This window comes from Nicotiana attenuata, unplaced genomic scaffold (genome assembly GCF_001879085.1).
Source record: "Nicotiana attenuata strain UT unplaced genomic scaffold, NIATTr2, whole genome shotgun sequence".
In the NCBI taxonomy this organism is placed as follows: domain Eukaryota; kingdom Viridiplantae; phylum Streptophyta; class Magnoliopsida; order Solanales; family Solanaceae; genus Nicotiana; species Nicotiana attenuata.
In genome coordinates, this window is record NW_017670544.1 from 437,742 (window position 1) to 461,568 (window position 23,827).

Below are 23,827 nucleotides of genomic sequence, written 5' to 3' on the forward strand. Positions count from 1 at the left end.
TAACATATGAATAGAAGACCGGTTCTTAAGTACTTACTGTAAAGAATTTTATGAGAACACATATTCACATCCCCATCCCTTACAAAAACATATCACGGATTATTATTCCGTGAAAATTCTCATTCATGAAAAAATTGACTAGCTAGCTAGGACACATATATTTATGCTCATCTCTTGTTGCCCTTTTTTAGCAATAATATTGAGCAATAAGGAGGTATTATTGAACAATCGTCAGTCATTTGCCGCTTGTCCATCATTGATTGTGTAAGAGTTTCTAATGGCGCTTATTATATCCTGGCCAGTACAACAACGCAAACTCAGTGTAATTCTATAAGTAGGGTTTGATGAGGATCGTGTATACATAGTCATACTCCTAATCCTACCTAAGAGACTATTCTCGATATATATATCATCAGCTCAAGCAAATTAAAGCACGGTCATAGTAGATTTAAAAAAGAAATATCCTGGCCAGTACGTATGTTATTAATTTGTTCCAACGTGAGAGATTAAAGTTGGTAATGTTTCATAACGAAACTTCCATTATGACACTATTGATAAAGTGAACGAAGAAAAATGGAAACCATATTATAAAAGTAACAAAAACATGAGTAAAACAATCTTCTTCTTGTTTTGAAATATCAACTACATGTCCTTAATGTTACAATATTATAGAAGCTTAGGTCTAATAACCTAAACCTCACGATGCACCCCAATCGAAAGGCGCTAGACGGACAATTATTCGAAACTCAAACGTAAAAGACACAACCATATTACATATTAAGTGATTTCATTATGCAATGGGAACTAAGTGAAATGCACCACAAGTAGCATCAGCAACAAGACCAAGCAAAGTTTGTATAAGGGTACCAACAAGTGTAATAGGAGCCCTAAGTGTTCCAGTTGAAGCCAAAAGTGAACAACTAGCAATTGGAGTATCAATTATAACTTGGCATGGGGTTGTAGTTTGATCAAAGAGGATACCGTCCAAAGCAGTGACTATAGTTTGAAAATAGCCATTAGCATCAGTTAGCACTTGAACAAGGCTTGTTGAACCACCATTGCATGAAATCTTGACGTTAACTCCAGCAATGCCAGGGCCAGGTGGATTTCCTGTTGCTGAACAAACCAAAAGGCCACGTACCCTTAGTCCAATCACATTTTGGCCATTGATAAGGACTCCATAGGCTAATGGAGTAGTTGTTGCAATGAGGAAAACAGATAGTAGGAAAAGGGCTGTTAACTTATTGTATGCCATATAGGTGGAGGTTTTTGTTTTGTGTTTGAGCTAAAGGTGGTTGTGTTATTTTGATTACAAGACAACCCTATTTATAGTGTTTCCACCGTTTCTTTTAATGATTAACAAAAGAACTAGATAACTTCGCCTCCGCCTGTGTGAGTTTGCTCATATTGCCGGTCCTAATCCCGGATAAAGGAGGAGGGTTGAAGCAGTGGCAAAGACAGGGATTTTTTCAAGGGTGTACAAACTTGAAATAAGTGGGAAAAAATCCTCTGATAAAGGGTGTTCAGTATATGTTATATACCTCTAAAAACCTAATATTTTACCTATATACACGAAGCGTGGTCATTTGAGCATCCTTGATAGGTTGTAGCTTCACTCCTGAATTGCAGTAGGATGGCAGCCAGCATAAAACGTGCCAATTGATCATGATGAATCCTCATAATACCCTTAAAGAAAGAAGTTGGGATTCATATAACAAACCCGCCAACTTATTTGATACTAAAGCATAGCTGTGTTGAAAAAAAAAATTAGATAATTTTGAGTTGGCATTAATTTATGGGATAATGAACAGAGGAATAAAAAATAGAACGAGTAGAGTTCTATTTCTAGACAAAAAAATCTTAACCATACCCTTGCTTTAAGAAACCACCTATTTGGTTTTTTCTCTTCATTATTAGGACCGATAATATAATGTGATCCTTTGGTGCCTTCTTAAACAATGAAATTTGCTTCTTCTTTTCATATGTTGGACTCCTAATTTCGCTTTTGTGGATCGAACACTTAACCAGCACGATAAAGAGGATTCAACGTAATTAATATTAGTGTTAATACTAGTACCCAGGTTTAAAAGAAGTAATACTCTAGGGCCTAAGAAAAAGGCAAAAAAAGAACCAAAAATAATGCGTCCTTTGTGGTTTAACGTTACCTTAATCTATTGATGATGAGTTCCAAAGAAAAATAAAAAACAATGAAATAGAAGGACTAATTTAGCTAGGTTCAATGTTGAGATTAATGTTGATAGGGTGGAAATAATAATTCGAGGTTTGAAATATTTGAAGAGACTAAGGTACGGACCTTTACAACTTGTTTGGATTGTTGTTACGTGTCGTTTCATAATGTATTGTATTGTATTGTTCGACGAATACAATAATTGGATAAATTGTATTGTTTGCCGTTGTTTCATGATATCATGCACCAACAATATGAAGAACAAACTTGCAATATTACTAAGAAAAATAGAATACGGAGTAGAATTTTTATATAAAAGAATAAGGTAAATGATAAAATGTGATTATTTAATAATAAGGAAGGGCGAGAAAAAATAAAGGTAAAGACGCCACCACACCAAATCTGCCTTTCCATAAAGTGGCATTTTTCGTCGTTACGTAATGACGGATTAAACGATACGATACAATAAAATTTAAGTAATAATCAAAACAAACATTGTATTCAAAGTAACAATACGATACAATACAATGGCTAACAACCATTATATTGTAGTATAGATAGATAAATAGATATGTGTCTAACTATGTTCTTAGATCTCTTCATTATTGTATTTGACTATTTTCAGTTCCCGTTTGTGGTCAAGTTTCCCAAAATGCTAATTTTGTATCATATATTTGCTGAATTTTGAGTCAATTCAGTTGCTCAATACCTGGAAATTCCCAGACTCTCACGAAGATATGCAGCATTCCCATGAACACTTCATCCCCATACCCTCATTTCCTGCAAGAGATAGGATTTAATATTCATATATATTAATTCCAACTATATATGTAAATTACCCCAGTTCGATTGGACATGATTAAGAAAATTATTGATTATACGGCAGTTTATATTATGCATAATTCTGCATTGAAACAAGCAAATACTGAACTTCAAGATTTGTGAATTATAATATTATATTAGTGTTGCTCCCAAACGCACACGCAAGTATACGTGGTCGACAAGTAATATAGGATTGTATGTCCAGATATCGTACCCACAGGGACTTGTGATTAACTATCAACTAATTAATTAAACCAAACAATTAATCTATTCAAGTGAATCGTAAAGTATGAATATTTAACTAAAATTAATCTAGAGTAAAAAATTAAGAGATTAACGACAAGCTTAAAGACGAATTCAATGGGAGAGAATATTCTAGAGATATGGATTAGCTAACAATTCCGTTGAGTTTTCTACCTAAATTGTCTAATTAATTTATCTAGTTTATTGATTAACGGGGTTAATATTGCTCGTAGCCTTCTCCCGAAGTACAACTCACCTATTCAAGCTAACCTATCGCCTATATTCCTATGGAATTAGGATTAACAAGAACGCATTTATAATTCCAGTATAATAACCAAACAAGACAATTAGGTATATTCCTATCCTAACCGCAAATCTGATCCCGATATTCGAGTTCAAGATCTTGCTCTACTCAATCTTATATGCAATCTAGAATTCCCTCTCCCGAGTTCAATCCTAGATTCATAGATAGTATTCAATTGGTGATCAAGCAATCAAATAATTAAGCGCACGATCGAATAAATAAATCAATATGATAAAATAATAAGAATAATTCAAGCTTCAAACAACAACGTTCATGTATCACCCACAACTCTAGAACTAATAAACTATGAAACTAAGAGAAGAGAAGAGAAGAAAAACTAGTTAGAAGCCTCCTCCAAGCGTGGTTTGTTCTCCTTAGGTCTAAAGTATGTCAAAAGTCCTCAAAATAACATTTTTACATGTAATTATACCAAGTAGGGTTGGGCCAAGACGAAATCTCCTTTTTCTAGCCGAAATAGGAAAACTTGCAAACTTATTGCTTTTTATGTGTCGCACTATGCGTCGCCCAGTGTGTTGCACTAATGCTTTTTCCTGTAAGACATCAAACAACCCAATCTCTGAACTTTGAAAGTTTCTGACAAAAATTTGCACTAATGCATTGCACAGTGCCTCGCACTAGTGCATTTCTTTAGCAGTTGCTTCTTCCTTGAATTTTGAAGTCCAGATTGATCTTCGATCCCGAACACGATCCGGGCTTAATCCCTTGGGCTTTTACGCAGACTTCTAAGCTCCAAATAGCTCGAATTAATTCCATAACATCTACATAACTCAGAATCGCTCCTACAAGGCATAAAACACACAATAAGTGCAAAACACTAATGATTAAAGCTCAATCACAATAAAAATATAGTAAATTAGAGTGCGATAAGCGACTAAAATACGTAATTATAGCCTACCATCAACACCCCACACTTAAACTATTGCTCGTCCTCGAGCAATCAAACTACACTTTATATAGACACATCCTTTTCAAACAATCCTCCTAACTCATTACACCAAGAATATATAAAATAGACTAAGCACAATAATGTAACATCATCACCTCAAGATTTAACTCACAAGCACCACGCATTTTTCACAACCCGCTCACTTACTCTAACGTAGAGGTCAAGCATTACCTTTCCTTTATGAATCAAGTGCCCTCACACAACAAAAGAGAGCAGTTCCACACTCAATAAAATTTAAGAACAATTAGAAACTCAAGATAGAAAGAATTCTCTCACTCTCAGAAACAACATTCATATGCCACAAAAGATGCACCATAGGCTTGCCCGTAGTGTACTGCTCTACTAATCGAGCTTATTCAGTCTAAGATCAAGTAGGTTCTTTAATTGGTTGTAATGTAGGCTGCGGGACTGGTAGGATACATTTAGATATAAGAGTGACTACACCTCCCTAAGCACTTTAATACATACACTTTAACATTTAAAACCCCACACTAAACCATAACTCCACCTTCACATCAATATATATCAACTTCTACTTCTTTAAGCATAATTACATCAAGAGTTACCACTTTCAAGGAATATTTTTCACAACAATTCAACTATTTTTCTTTCTATTTCGATTCAAGTGGCTCTTACTTTTTCAAGACAATGCACATACCTAATTTCTTTTGTTCCACTCAAAATCCAAATCAACCACCCCACATTTTAACAGAGTTCATTACAATTCAAGTGCTCATAAGAGAAAAAAGTTCAAATAGATGGTTAATTCGAACAAATGGGTAAGGCTTGTAATGTGGTTGCAAAGAAACAAGATCACAGGCTCAAAGGGGTTAAATACGATATATAATAATTAGGTGGGTAAAAGCATATAACTGGCCCAACAAAGAAATACCTATATCACTTCCTAGACTGAACATAACTACTATTTCGCTTTGCAACCACACGGGGCAAGTTCTAGACATCAAATGCAATGCACAGAATAACACAAAACCTTTACACACACATGGCACAAAACTCACTCGGTATTGGACTCATCAAGACACTCTAGTCAAAGCAGTTAAGCAAAATTAAGATCATACAATTTAAGGTACTTATACAAGAGTCAAAAACTGAGCATAAGCGTCACAAGCAAAGTACTCACTATTCTCAAGGCATAACAAAGTCAAGAGATAATGCTTCAATTCAATTCATGGCACACTGGCTCCTACTCCTACAAAAACTAACTACACCCAGTTCAAACAAAACCCTTGGAAAAGAACCGCGGCCAAAGAAAAACCAAGGAGGAATTACTATACCACCTACAAAGAAAATATTTTTTTCTTTTTCTTTCGACTTAAATCCCTCAAGAAAACTGTCTAGGAGATCCATTGTGCAGTAAATTCTAGCGATTAAAGCACAAACTCAATTAAAGTGCAGTAAATTCGAATGTAATAAGCGACTAAAATATGCAATTATAGCCTATCATCAAGTAGGATTGGGCTAAGACGAAATCTCCTTTTCCTAGCCGAAATAGGAAAACTTGCAAACTAATTGCTTTTCATGCGTCGCATTGTGCGTCGCCCAGTGCGTTGCACTAATGCTTTCTCCTGTAAGACATCAAAAAACCCAGTCTCTGAACTTTTAAAAAATCTTACAAAAATTTGCACGAATGCGTCGCACGAGTGCATTTCTTTAGCAGTTGCTCTTCCTTGAATTTTGACGTCCAGAATTGATCCTCGACCCCAACACGATCCCGGCTTAATTCCTTGGGCTTTTACTCACACTTCAAAGCTCCAAATAGCTCGAATTAGTTCTACAGCATCTACATAACTCAGAATCACTCCTACAAGGCATAAAACACACAATAAGTGCAAAACACTAGAGATTAAAGCTCAAACACAATAAAAGTGCAGTATGTTAGAGTGCGATAAGCGACTAAAATACATAATTATAGCCTACCATCAATTAGTCATGAGTATTTTTGCAAATACTAAATCTCAGTATTTAAATTGAAATACTGGTTTAAATCTGTTTATACTTCAAGTAAATCTATTATATTACTCAGGATCTTTAACTTCTACAACTTCTTTTCTAGTAAAGTTCAAGTCCAAAAATAACGTAGCCAAAATCGCTCTTTGTTTTGGTGGATAAATTCGTTTAAACTTTTATACATACAGCATATTAATCTTCATACAAATTGGCATGAGAGCTGTTGGGAAGTGTGAGAGTGTGACAGGCTAATCTAAGGAATGGGTATATATATATATATATATATATATATATATATATATATATATATATATTAAGAGTCGATAAAACCATAGACTCCAGAGTATGGGAGACAATAAAATTTAGTGGATTATATAACTTTTTAATATTGAACTTTAATGATATCTCGTTATGTGTTTTTAACTACATGCTACTAATTTGCTTCTAAATGTAAAGTCTACCCAATCATGTGAGGGAAATTTTATAGTTAAAGACCACATACGATCCTCTTATGGAATAGGAACACAATCTATCTTTTTTAATTAATTAATAGCCTGTTTGGTCAAGTTTCTCTAATTCTATAAGCATTTTTTTTCTTTTTCTTTTGTCAAAGCTGAAGTGTTTGGCCAAGTTTTTGGAAGAAAAAAAATTGCTTTCGAGGAGAAGCAAAAGCAGTTTTGGAGAAATAGGAAAAAGTAAATGCTATGCAAAAGCACTTTTTTGAAAAATATACTTAGAAGTAGTTTTTAAAAGATTGGTCGAACACCAATTTGTTACTCAGAAGTGTTTTTCATATTAATTAGTCAAATACAAACTGCTTCTCACCAAAAGTTCTTTTGAGAAAAGTACTTTCGAGAAAAAATATTTCTCAAAATAAGTTGATTTTTGCAGCTTAGCCAAACAGGCTATAAATCATCAGCGCTTCGGTGTTTTAAATTGATCACTTTAAATTTGCTGCATATTCTAAAGTTTGCTTTCAGTTTATTATTCAGCCAGTGATAATTTCTTCTCATATTGACCAATTTAAGGATAGTGATTCTTCTGTAAAACTAACTAATGTTCCTCAACCTAAAAAGTGGGGAAACATAGATAAGAGGCGATGTGACAAACATAATGTTGCAGCCTAGCCTCTGGAATCTGATTTTCCAATCCAACTGCAAATTAAAGGCAAGTAAATTCACCTTTATTTATTGTGACTGAAAAAGTGTTTGGTGTACATATTTAATTCTGTTTATCATGCCAATATATTATATAGAGAGAGAGAGAAGCCTTTTTGGTTTGGTGTATCATTAGAAAGTAGAAAGAAAAATGGAAGGAAATAGAAGAATGACTATTGTGATGGTTGTAGTGCTTGTTTTTACAAGCCAAAATAACTTAGCAAAAGCTTCATTCAAGAGTTGTTTTGGAGAGTGTGAAGTGGGTTGTCTTGATGTAGAAGCAAAGATTGAGTGTACTACCAAATGCTTGCTCAAATGTCTTATTCTCAAAATCACTCAACCAGATTCACTCCGTTACTGCAACTTTGGCTGTTCTATTCATCGTTGTGCAAAATTTGGAGATGGTATGTATAGTGTGCCGAGAACCTCTTGGTAGGAAACATTTAATTACTTACTCGACGTGAATTTTTATTAATCAAGCCAGCAAATTTCCAGTACGAATGTCTCAAGGAAAAAGTGTAGTAATAGACAAATCGCTCGGAAGTATAATATAGGAGTGTCAATAGTTTGATTTGATTTAGTCCGTCTTTTTTAGAATAATTTGTAGGTCTAAATAACAGAGTTTAATCTAAATTTCAAGATATTTGTGTCATGCAATGCAACTAAAATGTTTTGGCATTGCAGATGTAGAAAAGGTTGACAGATGCGTCCACCGCTGCAAGAAGATTACATGCAACCTCCTACACTAAAAGGATGTGGCGAACAATGTCTTCTTTCCTCTATTTCGTTTCTCTTTCTTGTTCTTTTCTTTTGGCTTGCATTTGAAGACACAAATTCAATCAAATATGTACTGCTCAAAGAGACATGTTATACCATGTACTGTTGGGACTTGGGAGAGAATAAGTGGCAATAAATTCCTATGGTGACGACCTTTGTACTCTAGTTATCAAATAATTACAAGAATGAGAATTTTACTGCGGTAATGCTGAGTTTTCAGAGAGACTACATTTATGTCTAGCATCATTCTAATCTTCTTTTATTTTTTAATCTTTGTCTGCACCATGTTCGTTATTTGCTTAACCAAATTTTATGAAATGGAAGAATCTCAGAAGTGAAATGAAGCTCTAGTAGGATAACATTCTCTCTACAATATCAGGAGAGGGAAGTACATTCCAACCGGGAAAATAAGAGCATTTGACCTGTTTTATAAAGTAAAGACCGGTTACAACAAGACCTACCAAAGATCAGAATTCATAGTTTTAAATGCAAACTAATACTCCCGATTTTTTAAACTTCAGTTGTAAAGCTTCCAGTTCAAACTTCAAAGCTACAATAAAGTGTAAATCGCTTTCATCACCAACAGTAATCAACGCACAGGTGCCAAATCACGTTAACATGGCAGAGAGGGACCATTCCTTAAGGAAATGAGAAACAGATGCAAGAAAAAAGGAAGTAGCAAGTCTATTTGGATCACTAATCTGCATCCATCTCTTCAAGGGCAGCTTTAGCTGCAGTCTTCGCTTCCTCTAAAATACCATCAGGAACCTACAAACAAGGCCGTCAGTTACGATGCCCCATTATACTGGTCCACCATTTCTAAATACACAACGAGGGTGCAGGGGGGTTTGGTGGGTGGGTGGGGGGGGGGGGGGATCATATTAAGGCAATCAATCAAATGGAGCAAGGATCATGTGAATTCTTCACTGTAATGAAACTACTAACCTGAGGCGCCAGTCACTATGAAATTGATGAAGCAAACAGTAAAGACTACTGATGTGGCAATACTTGTGAACATAAGCTTTGATATACGGATTCAGATAGAGACTACTTTACCATAAGGACCACACACATATCATACTTCACCGAAATGTTTGGCAAATTAAATGTAGTCTGCATCTAAATATTTTCTCTATATTGATGCTGGATAGAGACAAGCCTAAGTACATTGGTTAGATTCAGCTTAACTTTGAGACATCATATTTTATTTTTTGTTTTTAAGTTGGCTGACAGTTGGAAGCGAAACAACAAAATGAGCAGGCAGGTAAAATTAAACATAAGATAGAAGTATCTATTAAACACAAGCTCTAAAAGAATCCTGAGTTACCTTCTGATGTTGGCGGTTGGACTCGTCACATATCCAACTCATTTCAAGTTCAAATGCCTTGTCCTTTGCCTCATCATGTACTCCATAAATTCTGCTTGCAAACAAAACATATTGTCGAAACAGTGAAGGAAAAAGTATATAGCAGTATAGCACCAAACATTTAAAAAATCTGAATGAGAGGCATTGAAGAGTTAAATTCTAGTCGTCAATCGAATCGGCGGAAAACCCTTTAAAATTTGTTAAATATTTCCGAGAATAACTCTCTTATGGATCACAGTACTCTAGAGATCAAATTTTGTACAACCAGCATGCCAATTGAAAGAAACATGCTAATCATAAATTGATTTCTTAATTCTTTGAAAAAATTAATAACCACATATAACCACTTTGGTCGAAGAACTATTAAAAGTCTTGCAAATTACGAGAAGGACTGCAAATAATATTTAGGCAGAACTAAGATTACCCTGCATAAAGCGAATTCACAGATCACAACACATTTTCATACTGCCGTTTGCAGATAGTTCTCAATGTCAAAAACAAGAAATCTGCAGAAAATCGGATCTTGTTGACACATACAATTATGTCATGAATTTTGAAGTTCAAAGAAACTATCGGCTCGCCAACAGATGTTACATGTGCGGCAAAGCTCAGAGAGGATTAGTCACCTCTTCCTTCACTGCGTAGTTGCAACAGACCTTTGGAGCTTTTTCTATTCAATTTCTGGACTAAGTTGGGCCATGCCATAGTAAATCAAAGAAGCTTATGCATGCTGATGCTTTTGGAGAGGTGATATGATCCTAGCAGCTACTTTTAGGTGTATTTGGACAGAGAGGAATTGCAGATGTTTTGATGGAATCTCAACTCCTACACACTCCCTGAAAGCTAAATGTTCAATTAGCCTCTTTTGCTGGAGCACCCTAACCCTATGTTACCCGGACTCTTCAAAAATGTTGATGGGTGCGTGTCGGATCCTCCAAATTTAGTGCATTTTTGGAGGATCCGACACGGGTGCGATAACATTTTTGGAGAGTTCAAGCAACATAGCCCTAACCTCTGTAAATAGTACTGATAATTATTTGGACTTAGTTATCCCTGATCTTAGAAAGTTCACTCATGTATCAGAGCTAACTACTACATATCTTTGTAGTTATTGCATCTTCTTGATGCCTTATTAAAGGAGCCCTTCTAACTTCATAAAAAGAAATTTAGGGAAAAAAAGTCCGATAGGAAGAATTACTTACATTTTGGCCACCTCAATCACCCCTTGTCGGCAGGTCATCTCCGATAACTTCAGTTTTTCAATTTCTCTAAATATATCACATTAATATTTTGTCATATCAGCATAAGGAAAACTAAGCCCAAAGCAAGCCAAACGAATAACATATTAAAATGCTAGTAAATAAGGAAACACTTAATTGAATAAACCCGCCCTATCAGTTCCTGATAACTCCAAAAATTTAATAGTAATTCACAGATCTAATAAAACCTGATAACTCTAAAAAATTTATAGCAACGGTCCACCCTTTTAAGGTGTTCCAGTATGTTCTTTTTAATATATATTGATAGTGTTCAAGCTAACTCGTGCACACCTGGACTAATCACCTAGCAGTCTGTCCAGTCCACAAGCACGGGTTGCCAAAGAAATCATGCTCACCAGTCACCAAGGCTAGAGTAGATGGACTTACACCAAGTATTGCACTTGGTGTAGATGGGATTCAAACCGGAGATCTCTGACTTGTTACTCGTCATCCCCTTAAGACTGACCATGCATGTCTTTTATGCATGCAAATACTGCTACTCACTTTTTTTTGGGATAAGGTAGACGAATACTTCTAATCTTGTTTTTTCTTTAAAGAGGAGGGGAAGTATGTGTTGTTTACATAAGCGACCAGGTGAAAACTTATGGTCCCGTGCCAATATGTTTGGAGGGCAAATCACTCTCTCAAACTTAGATGCCGCAGAGAAGAATAATATGACAACCGTTGTCCTTGCTGTAGCAGTTGACAATTCAATGCACCCAACCACGGACCTATAAAGACCCAACAACTACAATGTACGGGATTTATGTTCCTAGACTTCAGCTGGCTGGTATGTTAAATAAAGGGTAAAGGGAACAACTTCCTAAAAAATTGCATTGTAGGAAAAATATCTCTGTGCTCTAATGTTTTGAGTTAGTGGACATTCAATGCAGATTCATCTGTCATGACAAGACATAAATGAACATTGGAATCTGGAATATAGGATATTGAGAAGAGAACTACACTTACGTTTTAGCAGCTTGTCTGCCCTTTCCAATAGCAGCACCAAAGTACCTCTACAGCAAATGCCAAAATATATTCACATCGTAAACAAATCAAATGTAATAGGACCATATCACACCCAAAGAATATGGGAATTTAAGAGCAGATTCCAGTGGGGCAAATATCACTTGTAATTGAAAGAACGATTCAACTCACGTATGAGACACCAGAAGGTTCAACCAGGTACAGTTGAGGTCCATCTCTATCATACCCTCCAAGAATCACCCCACATCCGAAAGGCCTGTAGCAAGTTGTACCCCAAAAATTTCAGATATAAAGCAATTTTTCTTTTATTTGTTTCTTTGCTAAGTTTCACACACACAGAAAGCAATTAACAAATCTCCAATATACAAACCGCTGTACATAATCCAACAAACCTGAGCCACCAATACAGTGTGCATAAATGCACATAACTAGCAACGCGTTCCGCAAGTTCTTTCACTGGAATTGGCTCACCATATGTACTGCAAATTGCAAAAACCAGCCAACAAGCAGTCAGTAGAAAAGAATTACTTATCCAGCACTATGCAGAATCTTAAGTTGAGACTTAAAAATCCTTTAATAAATAAAACAAATAGCAGAGCATACCATAAACGCCAAGACCACATTCATGATGGCTATCGAGTTAGTCTCTGCTACTGTAACTCTATGAATTTCTTAGGAAAATGTTGTTAACAATAGAATCTGCTCAAGCAGATTAAGTTTTTGCTAGAAAATGAGAATAGAAGGTAGTCAAGTGGCGCCTCTTTTTTTCTGTAATCATGGCAACAGAAGAGACTGAATACCATCTTTTTGTAAGGGCGGTGGGGTAGACACCAGTTTTGCGTGCACCTCCACTAATCCACCAGACAATCTAACTACAGACCACCAACAGAGGTTCCAGTTAAATCTGCTCACTAAGGCTGAGCAAATGGGCTCATGCTGAGTGTTGTAACTGGGGTCTGAGATTTGAAGATCTCCAGATGTTACTCCTAACTCCTATGCCTCAACCACTCAGCCATCACCTTGGGAACGGGTACTGAATAGTGAATACCATCTTAAACAGCATTTATCTCACAAGTAAAAGGAAGACACTTCCAAAATAGAAAAAGCACCACCAGAGTTGAAATTTCTCTGTTATTTTCTTTGCCTCAAGTAGCTGGCTGTAAGATACTACTTCTGCAATACTATCTACTATCACTAGGCCAAAAAACCCATGATATAATGCAGACGGTTCATTAGGTTTTTATTCTATGTCACGCGTATTGGACGTTAAGATGTACCTTAACATATTAAGATACATAGGCATATCAAACACATTTAAGGTAAATTTCATTTAATGCTTCTAGTCAAAATCATAATTGATAATTCTGGTACATATATTTTATTTTATTTTTGACAAGTCAAAGGAGATAATTCCTTTCACATATCTAAGTTATGAGTGGGAAATAAACTAAAATTTGTTTAGCCTTGTTCATAGCTGTCACTGCATGATATCACAATGTATAAGCACTCCCATGAATGCTATATTGCAGGAGACCAGAGGGCACAACAAAAGTCAAACACTTAGATGTAAGAACATATATTTATATTGTAACCAGACACGGTGGCTAGAAGCAAACCTTTCGAAGTTGGTTGCTTCAGACTTAGCCCGGGCAACAATTTGCCTCCCATCTGCAGCCAAACCTGCAACAGCCTGAATACAGAGAAGAAAGCAGTATAAAGAAAGTGAATCACCATTCAAGAATGGAGGGAAAGTGGCAAGGAAGGAACATGTAAGTATCCAAAGAAAACATTTGCAGCTAGATAAAATTGACAGATAGCAAACAGAATAAGAGAAAACAACTAGAAACTCATGGTATTCTTTACTGAATATGTTACTAACTTGAGATATCAAACCATTTCTCTGAGATGAGCTCAAGAATGGTCACTAGATTGCATTTTGTATTGACCAAAAAGGAACATAAACAGAGCTATTCAGCTTGGAGAAAATTTAATGGAAGATTAAAAGAAATGGATAAATAATTGAGGAAGACTCCATGGATGAGGGATGCTTTGTGCGGCCCTTCCTCGGACCGTGCGTGAATGCGGGATGCTTTGTGTACCGGGCTGCCCTTTTTTTTTGTTTTGAGAAAGTATAATCAAGGAAGAGACTAAATATTAAGGGATTCCAACTCCACCACAGTAAACCAATATGCATATGGATACTTAGCTATCAGATACTTTCTATCTGGTCAATGAACAGAGATCTTATGTTTCCGACAAATGACATATGACATATCCTAACTGCAGTTGAAAAAGAAAAATTATTTTAAATTGCAGCGACTCCTATGTCAAATCAATATCATACCTAAATTTGTAGTAATGTGCTAATGATCTATCTGGTAGGTTACAAGAATATTTTACGTCTCCTACCGATCAGTATCACAATGACAGTCGAAAACTGGCAATTTTCGAACAATGAAAATGGAAATTTTAGGAATTAAAACTAAGAACCCCCCCCCCCCCCCAAGAAACCATCACAAAAAGAACTCAACAGATTCCCCAACTAATTTTATTTCAATGAAAATTCTTTTATGACAAACTTTTCTCTATCAACATCATCCCACAATAAACTTGTCAACAGTTATAGAAGAAATGTACCACATATGTCTTTGAGGAAAAGCTAGGGAGTCTTTGACTCTTTTCTGCTGAAGTACCTACCATTAGCTCAAGATATTCTGGATTTTCCCCACAGCCTATTTGTTACAAAATCAAACTCATGATCACAAACACATTGGGATGTTTTGGCAAAATAAGCATGTGTGCCCCCCCCCCCCCCCCCAAAAAAAAAAAATAATGTTGGTGTTGGGGCCTACTCTCTCACACCTCAACTACTCCATCGGATACCTGCTACTACTTCCCACTAGCATAGGTATTGCGTAATTCGGTCTATCAAGGTTTAGAGATATGGGAAGAAACCCCCTATTATTTTTTTGCCTCAAATGAGATTTAAACCTGAATTTTGACTAAGATTTATGTAAACCTCAACCCAGAAAAGGTTCTAGGAATTATAGACAGTTAGACACCCACCATAAGGAAGAGGGATAAAGATAGGCCTACAGGTATCACTTCAGGCCCCTAAAAGATTTCGAAATATCACTAGAACTCAAAGTACCTAGATGCTAATCAAAAGCACCTTAAACATACACGATGATAGACTGTACAGGACATAGTGGGAGCAGTACTTAGAGGAACCATAGAAATTCTCATGCCTATAATCATGCTCAATTATGCCATATCTCTGCCACTCTTGTTTTGCATATGAGAGATGATAAAGAACCTCTAGGAACGATACCAAACTTCCATAACCTCAAGGTTAAAAGAGCCAGCTTTTATACAAAGCTCTCACAAGTCTACCACTCCATCCAAATATATGCTACAGCTATCACAGACAACCTTTGTAATGGCAGAAAACTTAACTAAGAATCACCATTTCAATAATGTCTTTCGATACTGAAGCCACTTCTAGACCAGGGGTGAAAGGATTAAGTTTCCATAAAAGCTGAAGCAATTTTACTTCGTGTTGTGCTTTCAAATAATGGTAAGAGTTAAGACCTCGGAAGAAAAAGAAAACAAACACAACCATTTTAAAGTTTCTCCATTTATTTACCTCTCAACTCCCCCTAACTCCAAAGTTCTCTAATTCACCATAGTTTATTTTGACTTTATTTGCAATTCCAGACTGCTTCAGTAACCTCAGTTACTTTTAAGCACCAAAATTTCTATTGCTGAAGCTTCAATGCACACACTTTCACTATACACATCATTGATATTTACTTTGATAATCTCAGCTACTTTAAAGCTCCAAACTTTCTTATGCTGAGGCTTGAAATTTACTTATACGAACCCGCCCCACTGAACAGAAAGATCACTAAAGTTGATAATAAAAAAAGCTTTCTCAAACCCTGATTCCTAGTAAGACACACATATAGTAGAGCTCTCGTATTTTTAGTTAAATATTTAAGATAACTAAATCAGAACAACTATTGTCAACCATAAAATAATGCTCCTTCAATTCAAAATATTTAAAATCAATGCTTAACATACCATGCCGGAATGGCGATGAACGGAGTGAATTCTCTGATTTGATCCAGGCAACATCATCTTGGATGCTATTAGCTTCTCCACTCCCTATGATACAATTCGTATAAGAAAAACCCTAACTTTAATACAGACAAAAAAAAAGAAGCAAATTGGAATGGATAAAAAGGAAGGTCATTTTAAGGAGCAAACCAAGACGATTCCGTCCTTGCATTTGATGCCGACAACAGTGCCGCTGTTATCGACAGCTTTGCCGGCGTATTCGATCTGAAATACTCTGCCGTCCGGCGAGAATGTAGTCACGGATAAGTCATAACCTGTTCCTATGCTGGCCATTTCTCCCTTCTTTTCTTCTCTACTAGAGCTTCTACTGATTCAGTTGAGTTCAATTTGGAGCTGTGTAGTGACCCGAATAAATAAAGGAGTTTTCTTTGGTCTCAAGACAGAGCAGAGTGGAAAAGAAAAGAAGCAAACTAGCAAAGTTTATTTATCAAAATTATTAAAATCGGGAGTTTTCATTTTTAGTTCGTATAAATACTTGTTCAGTCAACTTTGTCTAAATATTAAGAAAATATCAAATAATTTTTTAAACAGAATATTGAAAAATATAAGAGCCCGTGTAGACATAAGAAATTTTTTCCTTTTTTTTAAAAAGTTTTTACTTTTTTTCGAAATCAGCGGTTGTTCATAAAATTTCAATTTTCACCTGAAGATGCATTTTGGAAATTTTTAAAATTTTGAAAAACTCCAAAAAACTATTTTTCAAAATTTTCACTCAAATCACTCACAAAACTTCAAAATTATATTCATGTCCAAACACAACTCAAAATTTCAAATACCATTTTTACTGGAAAAAAAAAATTCACTATTTTTTAGAATTTTACAATTCTTATGTTCAAATGCCCACTAAACATGAAACTTGCTCCCTCTTTCTCAATTTCAAATTTGTTGAATTTGACAGTACGAATCTTTATATAGTCGTTTTATTTTATTCAGTTCTATTTAAGAGTTTTTATGTACACCATATGTTAAGCCTCTTTAGAATGTGAGATTTATAATAAGGGCAATTACGCTCCTTGTCACTTGGCCCAACAACCCATCAGAAAATGGCTCACGTTTAAAGTCCTTACCTGATATGGCCCAGGTTGTACATAATCTGAAGACTACGAGCTTCCGACATAAGTGGTCGCTCGGCCAAAACATATATTAGTCCAAAGCCCATCGTTTTACAATACAATTTGTAGCCAAAAACAAATAACATATGCTAAGCAACAAATAGTTTTAAGCGCCCCTTTGTCCCTCCTTCACTAGTCTTCACTAACCAACTAACCAACAGTAACAATTGCCTGATTTTTAGAAATACAATTAGTTGATTTTAGATTTAAAAAAAATGAAAGCATTTAAAAAAATAGAAAAGATAAATTTGCAATGAGAAATTACTATTTCGATGCACCTAACATAAAAAAATCAAAGGGCGTATAACTCTTCCTCATTGGCAGCCTTAGCCATTTTCGATCACATTAACTTCTCTTTTACAACTCCATTTCTTCTTTTTTTTGGCTCACCAAAATAACCCCCAGACTGAAAAATTCTCATAGTTAAAATAAAAATATATATACACATACATACACTGTATAAAAACTTAAAATGTATATTTATATTAGGTTGGGTCGTTCATATTTTAATTTGGTTATTAAATTATTATTTTTTGGTAATTAAGTATTTTATTTACCAAGTAACAATATTTACAACTTATCTAGACTGTTACAAAATTTCCTCTAGCGTACCACCTACCGGACATGAAGCCCCAGTTTGGTGATACCTATTGTCACACTTCCTTTTTGCTAATACACCCCGTGAAGGGTGTAATAAAGGAGTTTTTTCAATTAAAGGACAATCGAAACGGGATTTGTTTATTAAGAAGTTCAGAGTCGCCACTTGGAAGATTTATGGTGTCCCAAGTCACCGGTTTGAATCCCGAATCGAGGAAAGGGTTTGACTCTGTATTACAGTCCGCGAACCAGAAATTCGGTAAGGAATTCTGTTAACCCGGGAGAAGGGGTTAGGCACTCCCGAGTTCTGTGATTCTAGCACGGTCGCTCAACTGCTATATTTGGCTAAAATTATTTTGATTTTAGTACATGTTCAAACCTATGCATTCCCAGAATTTAACCGCTTTTAATTAAATAAATTTTAAGAAAGTGAACGCCGTTTAAGAGCGCGTTTTTGGATCGCGTCACATGAAATGCACCCGGATCCTCAACACCTCTTATTCAACGTTTTGGGATTTGGATTTGGGTCACATAAATGTGCACCCGTATTTAAGAAGGTAAAATTATTAAAAAAAACGCGCCTAAAGTGGCTAGCGTCTTATTAACTTCGCGAGAAGCCATGAAAATTCGCTAAATGGCATGTCCCGGGTTTCTAATATTTTTATATAATCGATTAATGAGGGCCCCGCAATTTATGCACTTTATTTGGCGAGGCTCGTCCCACTTTTTATTTAAAGGCCAATCCTAAAGTAACTATTGATTTTCTATATGTTGTCTCTAGTATTCAAGAAAAGGTCCTATTTGATTAATATTACAAATTTCGGGCCTTGAGTTCAAGTCCAGGTTCAAACAAAAGGGCAAGCCTTTTAATTTGGACCCGCTACCTAACCCGAAGGCCCAAGTTGTATTTTAACCTAAAGAAAGGAAATGAATTGCAAACTTATAACACATTGTATTTAAAATAAAGCCCAATCCTAAGGTTGACTATTTCAGGCCCAACTGACATGTTCAACAACTTGGGGAACACGGTTCAAAGGCCCAACCCAAGCGAGAGCGTGAAATCATTTAACTCAGATTATAAACTTCACTTTGGGCATTCATTCAATTATCTCGCTTATTTTCAACTATACTTTTCTATTTTTTATTTGTCTCTAATAACACAAGAAAAAACCTAAAATAATTTGTTATCAAACTAAGGCAGACTGAAGGATAACTCTGTACCAAAGAATCCCATTGGGCCCTGGCCCAAGTCCAAACATAAAGGAAGTTAACACTGGACCTGGGCCTGCAAATCAGATATCCTGTGGCCCAAACGTCTTGGGCCTTCGTATCAGATACAGCAGATTTTAAGAATACTCAAGAACAGGTTTACTAATTCAGATCAATCTAACTGATGATGCATGATTTAATCCAAGTAGACCACTGATTTGAGCCATTATCCTAAAATTATTAACACCTACACATTAACAGAGATACGAATTACTGTAGCACAACACATGTTCAACTTGAAATCAAACTAGTTTTCACGATCGAATGCAAATTCAGCTATATTTAAGTTTTCTTTTGTTGAAATCGAAATAACTCTCAACTAAACATGTATCACACAAACTCAACCAAATCAAGCTGCTAACTATCGATTTCTTATAATTCCAGGAATATGTCTAATTAGTTTAACAGTCCACTACTCAACAGTCCCAAGTTATTACAGACTAGTTATAATGAGCAAACTATTGAATCACAAAATTCTAATATAGACTAAGCAAGTACAGATTATAAATCGCCTCTTCTACTTTGATAGTATAAACACACAAATATCAGAGAACGAGTGAGTGTGCATTTCACTTCAACATCTCAAACTCAAAGCGACATCCATTCATGTTCAAATTATGTACCTGGTAAATTGAATCACAACAGAAGAAAGGAGATCAGCAATAGGAAAACGACAGCTCGACTATCGAATTACTTCAAAACAGCACCAGCAATCACAAACAGCAATGACAGCAAACAGGAGTAATTTGAACTAAAATACAGCTTCGCCAAAACCAGTAACACACTACCAAAGGGCTATGCCAACTGACTGGCCTAAAATGACTCAATTGATCCTAAAAACCATTTGAAATAGAACCAATAGATCTCTGAAATTCCAGTAGCTAGACCTTGAACCAACAGATGTGACTGAACCACTAGAAATCGAAATTATCCTACAACATCCAATGGAACAGTACACTTTTTATTTTTTACTGTATTTCTGTTTTGTTTCTGGATCTTTGAAAGTTTTCTAATGTTTTTGGGTTTTGAATATTTGAATTTCAAAATTCAAATCTGGAGAAGAGAGAGCTATGCAGAGGAGTTTTTTTTTTGAGGCTCCAAAACTTGTGAATGAAGGCAAAGGTCATGCCATTTTATAGGCACAAATGAGGTCCAGCCTCAGATTTTCTAATTTCCCTTTAGTCCTTCTTTTTAATTTCAGTTTTACCCGCATAGTCCCTTAGTTATTGACTTGTTACTCAAGTTAGACTATTCAAATCCTAAAATTCAAACTAACACCCCTACCTAGAAGCTTCTGAAACGGTTACACTACAGATTCCCTAGGTGCAATGCCCAGTTTACCCCTTAAGATTCTTGTATTTACTCCTAGTCTACCAAACAAATTTGGGTCATGGGTCAAATTGACCCCAAATCCACATGTGGGCTCGATTCTGACCCAATGACCCCAAATCAAACCCCTTGAGGTGAGTTCTTAAGTGGCTTCGAAGCCCAGACAACAAAATGAGCCAAAATCAAACTTGCTACAAACTAAGGGCAAATACTCAAATGATTTCGAAACCAAATCTACTCTAATTGAATGATTATTAAACACAAGTAAGCAGGTGATCAACTAAGTTATCAGAATAAACCTAATGAACTAGGTGGCTAAACGAGATATGGAATCAGAACTTTAAACAAGCTAACCATCAACATTTAACGGACAAGCTTTCACAAAGAAAAACAAACAGAAAACAATTTAAACTCGAAAATTTAGTCAAGTTTTCGACCAGAGAAAGAGGAGAAGAAGAAGGACAAAAAAAATGAACTAAAACCAAAATGGTCATAAAAATGAATAGAAGCTCACCGACTAAACTCGAAATTACTTGATGTCCTGACTCACATGAAACTTAACCAATTCTGCAGTGAATCAACCTTTAAATCATGAGTCGTTGCATGTCACCAAGTTCAACGGAAGCTGATTTTGAACTGTTGAGGCTCGAATTCGGATTTATGATTTGAAGAATTCTGGATAGATTCGAAGGAAACCAATGACAGATTAGGCATGAGGGAGCATGGGGGGTTATGGGGTGTTGATTTAGGCTTGAACAGAGGTGGCGCCGCCACCGGAGAAACTGTGCGGCGCTAGGGTTTCGATTATTCGAACAATTTGGGTGAGATTTGAAGGAGACGGGGCATGGATTTGGAAAGAGGAAGGGAAGGCAGTCACGTGGTGTTAATTTGAGGTCCATCGGAGACCTGCCGCCGGCGGAGGCGATTTCCGGCCGGCGGTTTGCGGCGGAGGACGGTGGTGTTGAATGGTCTCTAATGGCTGGTGAGACAAAGGGGGGTAGGGGGGTTCCGAGGGGCGGGGGGCCTTCAGACAGTCTTATACCAAAGACTCCCGTATTCCTGACCGTTCGATTAAAAAAACCTCGATGGTCCAGATCAATCCGGCATGAAACGATGTCGTTTGGTATATGGAGGGCTGGACCGGGTTTGGAGCGTTTGGGCCTGGTCCGGGGGTGTATTCTTTTGGGCTAAGACCGAATTAATGATAAATGGCCCAGTTCCAGGTCCTTCAAGACAAGCCCTTTTTCCTTTTAATAGCCTTTTTTATTTTTTCTTTATTCGAATTTGTTTTGTTTTCATTTTTGTATTTTATATATTTATTTGTATTTTATTTTTCTGATTTTATAAAAACGCTAAAAATTAAAATAAAGTCTTAATATATTTCAAAGTTAAACTAATTAACTCCTAAAATTGTTTAAAATCTATTTCATGACGAATTCTCAATTAAACAATTAAAAATGCAAAAGTGAACTATTTTTGTTATTTTCTTTATATTTGTTCTAAAAGCCAACTTAACCGCTAATTGATCCTGAAGTATGAAATTAAATCCTAAATGCAAGTGCCAAGTGTATTTTTTTTTTATATTTTATATGAATTAAAATGCACAAATAAAATGCTAACAATTAGCAGAAAATAACACAAAATTCACAAAATTGTAAAATAATGAAAGAAAAATCATTTTGTTTGAATCTTTGGGAGTAATTCACCTAGGGCAAAAATCACGTGCTCACACCTATCATTCACTGGTTCTACTGCTTCTTCTTCTACCAATACTGTTTCATACTCTAGCTAACTTTCGGATACCAATTCAACTTAGCCATTGCTCTATCTAGATAAGGGAATTTAGCTGCCCTTACGTGTATTTCCTGGATGATAAGATTAAGTTGTAGTGTCTGTTCTTCTCTTCTTCTGAAATCATATTGTTCCTCTCTTGCCAATAGTGATAGACAGCAGTTGCTCGTGTCATCCTACATATTGCTGCCCTTGCACTCTTTCCTTTGGTCACCTTTGCCAGCCATGTTACTTCTTCCTGCCATGCATGCTATGTTCTTCGTATTCCTTTGCCATTTCAGCAGACCATTCCATATCCTCCTTGTTATCTCACAGTCAAAGAACATGTGCACTGTCTCATTTTCCTTGTTACACAAAGAGCATGTTTGTTCTACAATTACACCCCATCTTGCTAGTCTCTCTTTAGTTGCTAGCCTTTGTTGAATTGCCAACCTTAGAATGAGTATCCACTTACGTTGCCCCTAATTATTGCATACTAACTTCCTCCATTGCACTTTTTGAAATCCTCCTTGTAAGGTCTTGTATATTTGTTTGACTGAGCATTTCACCATCCTCCGAACATCCTCTTCATTAAGACCTGCCATAGCAAAGTAATCCTTTGCCTGAAAGATCTTTTGTACTGCCCATGAAGCACTCTTTGGCTCTCTACTCCAGACTGTGCGATCCTTGATATAGTAAGTATGTACCCATAACTTCTCCTTCCTAGTGCAAATACTCCACATCAGCTTGCAGATAGCAGCTTTGTTCCACAGCTCCACATCAATGAAGTTCAAGCCCCCTGCAACATTAGGTGAGCATAGTTTCTCCCAGGCTATCAAAGCCTTTTTTGTTGGTTCAGCATTACCTGTCCATAGAAATCTTCTACAGATAGTTTCTATGAACTGGATAACTTTTTTAGGCAATATAAAAATCTGCGCCCAAAAGGTTTGTATAGCAAGTAGTGTCACACCTCCTTTTTCACTACTACACCCGTGAGGGTGTAAAGGAGTTTTTCCAATTAAAGGACAATCGGAACGGGATTTATTATTAATATTCAGAGTCGCCACTTGGGAGATTAATGGTGTCCCAAGTCATCGGTTGAATCCCGATCCGAGGAAATTATGACTCTGTTAACAGTCCGCGAACCAGAAATCCGAGTAAGGAATTTGTTAACCCGGGAGAAGGTGTTAGGCATTCCCGGGTTCCGTGGTTCTAGCACGGTCGCTCAACTATTGTATTTGATTTTATCTGATTTCAAAACACGTTCTAACCTATGTGTCTTTTATTAGTAAACCGCTTTTATTTCTATTTTTAATAAAAATTGCAACGTCGTGAAAATGCGTCTCGAACCACGTCGCACCAGTGCACCCGTGATTGTTAACACATTTCGACTTCGTTGAGATTTGGATTTGGGTCACATAAATGTGCACCCGAATTTTAGGAAAGTAATATTATTAAAATACGCGCCTAATGCAACTACGCGTTTTGGCTTTGCGAGGGCCATGAAATTTTGCTAAATGGCACGCCTCGGATTCCAATTGTTTTTTTTTTTTAAAAAGAAATATTTGAACG

General features: G+C 36.1%; 3 protein-coding genes across 3 annotated transcripts; 1 reads left to right on the forward strand and 2 right to left on the reverse strand.

The window, feature by feature from the left end:
* Nucleotides 1-533: 533 nt before the first annotated feature.
* On the reverse strand, nt 534-1,288 carry LOC109240765. The gene has a single exon (XM_019407444.1). It carries the CDS (start codon nt 1,253-1,255, stop codon nt 791-793), a length of 465 nt encoding a protein of 154 aa, XP_019262989.1. The 5' UTR covers nt 1,256-1,288; the 3' UTR covers nt 534-790.
* A 6,518-nt stretch (nt 1,289-7,806) lies between these two features.
* LOC109240766 (protein TAP1) lies at nt 7,807-8,612 on the forward strand. The gene is made up of 2 exons (XM_019407445.1): nt 7,807-8,053; nt 8,334-8,612. The coding sequence occupies exons 1-2, from the start codon at nt 7,819-7,821 to the stop codon at nt 8,396-8,398; spliced, it is 300 nt and encodes a 99-aa protein (XP_019262990.1). The 5' UTR covers nt 7,807-7,818; the 3' UTR covers nt 8,399-8,612.
* Nucleotides 8,613-8,777: 165 nt separating this feature from the next.
* LOC109240771 (proteasome subunit alpha type-3-like) lies at nt 8,778-16,600 on the reverse strand. The gene is made up of 9 exons (XM_019407454.1): nt 16,308-16,600; nt 16,122-16,205; nt 13,655-13,728; nt 12,431-12,517; nt 12,210-12,294; nt 12,021-12,067; nt 10,995-11,060; nt 9,754-9,844; nt 8,778-9,194 (listed from the first exon to the last, which is right to left on the reverse strand). The coding sequence occupies exons 1-9, from the start codon at nt 16,449-16,451 to the stop codon at nt 9,123-9,125; spliced, it is 750 nt and encodes a 249-aa protein (XP_019262999.1). The 5' UTR covers nt 16,452-16,600; the 3' UTR covers nt 8,778-9,122.
* Nucleotides 16,601-23,827: the final 7,227 nt, after the last annotated feature.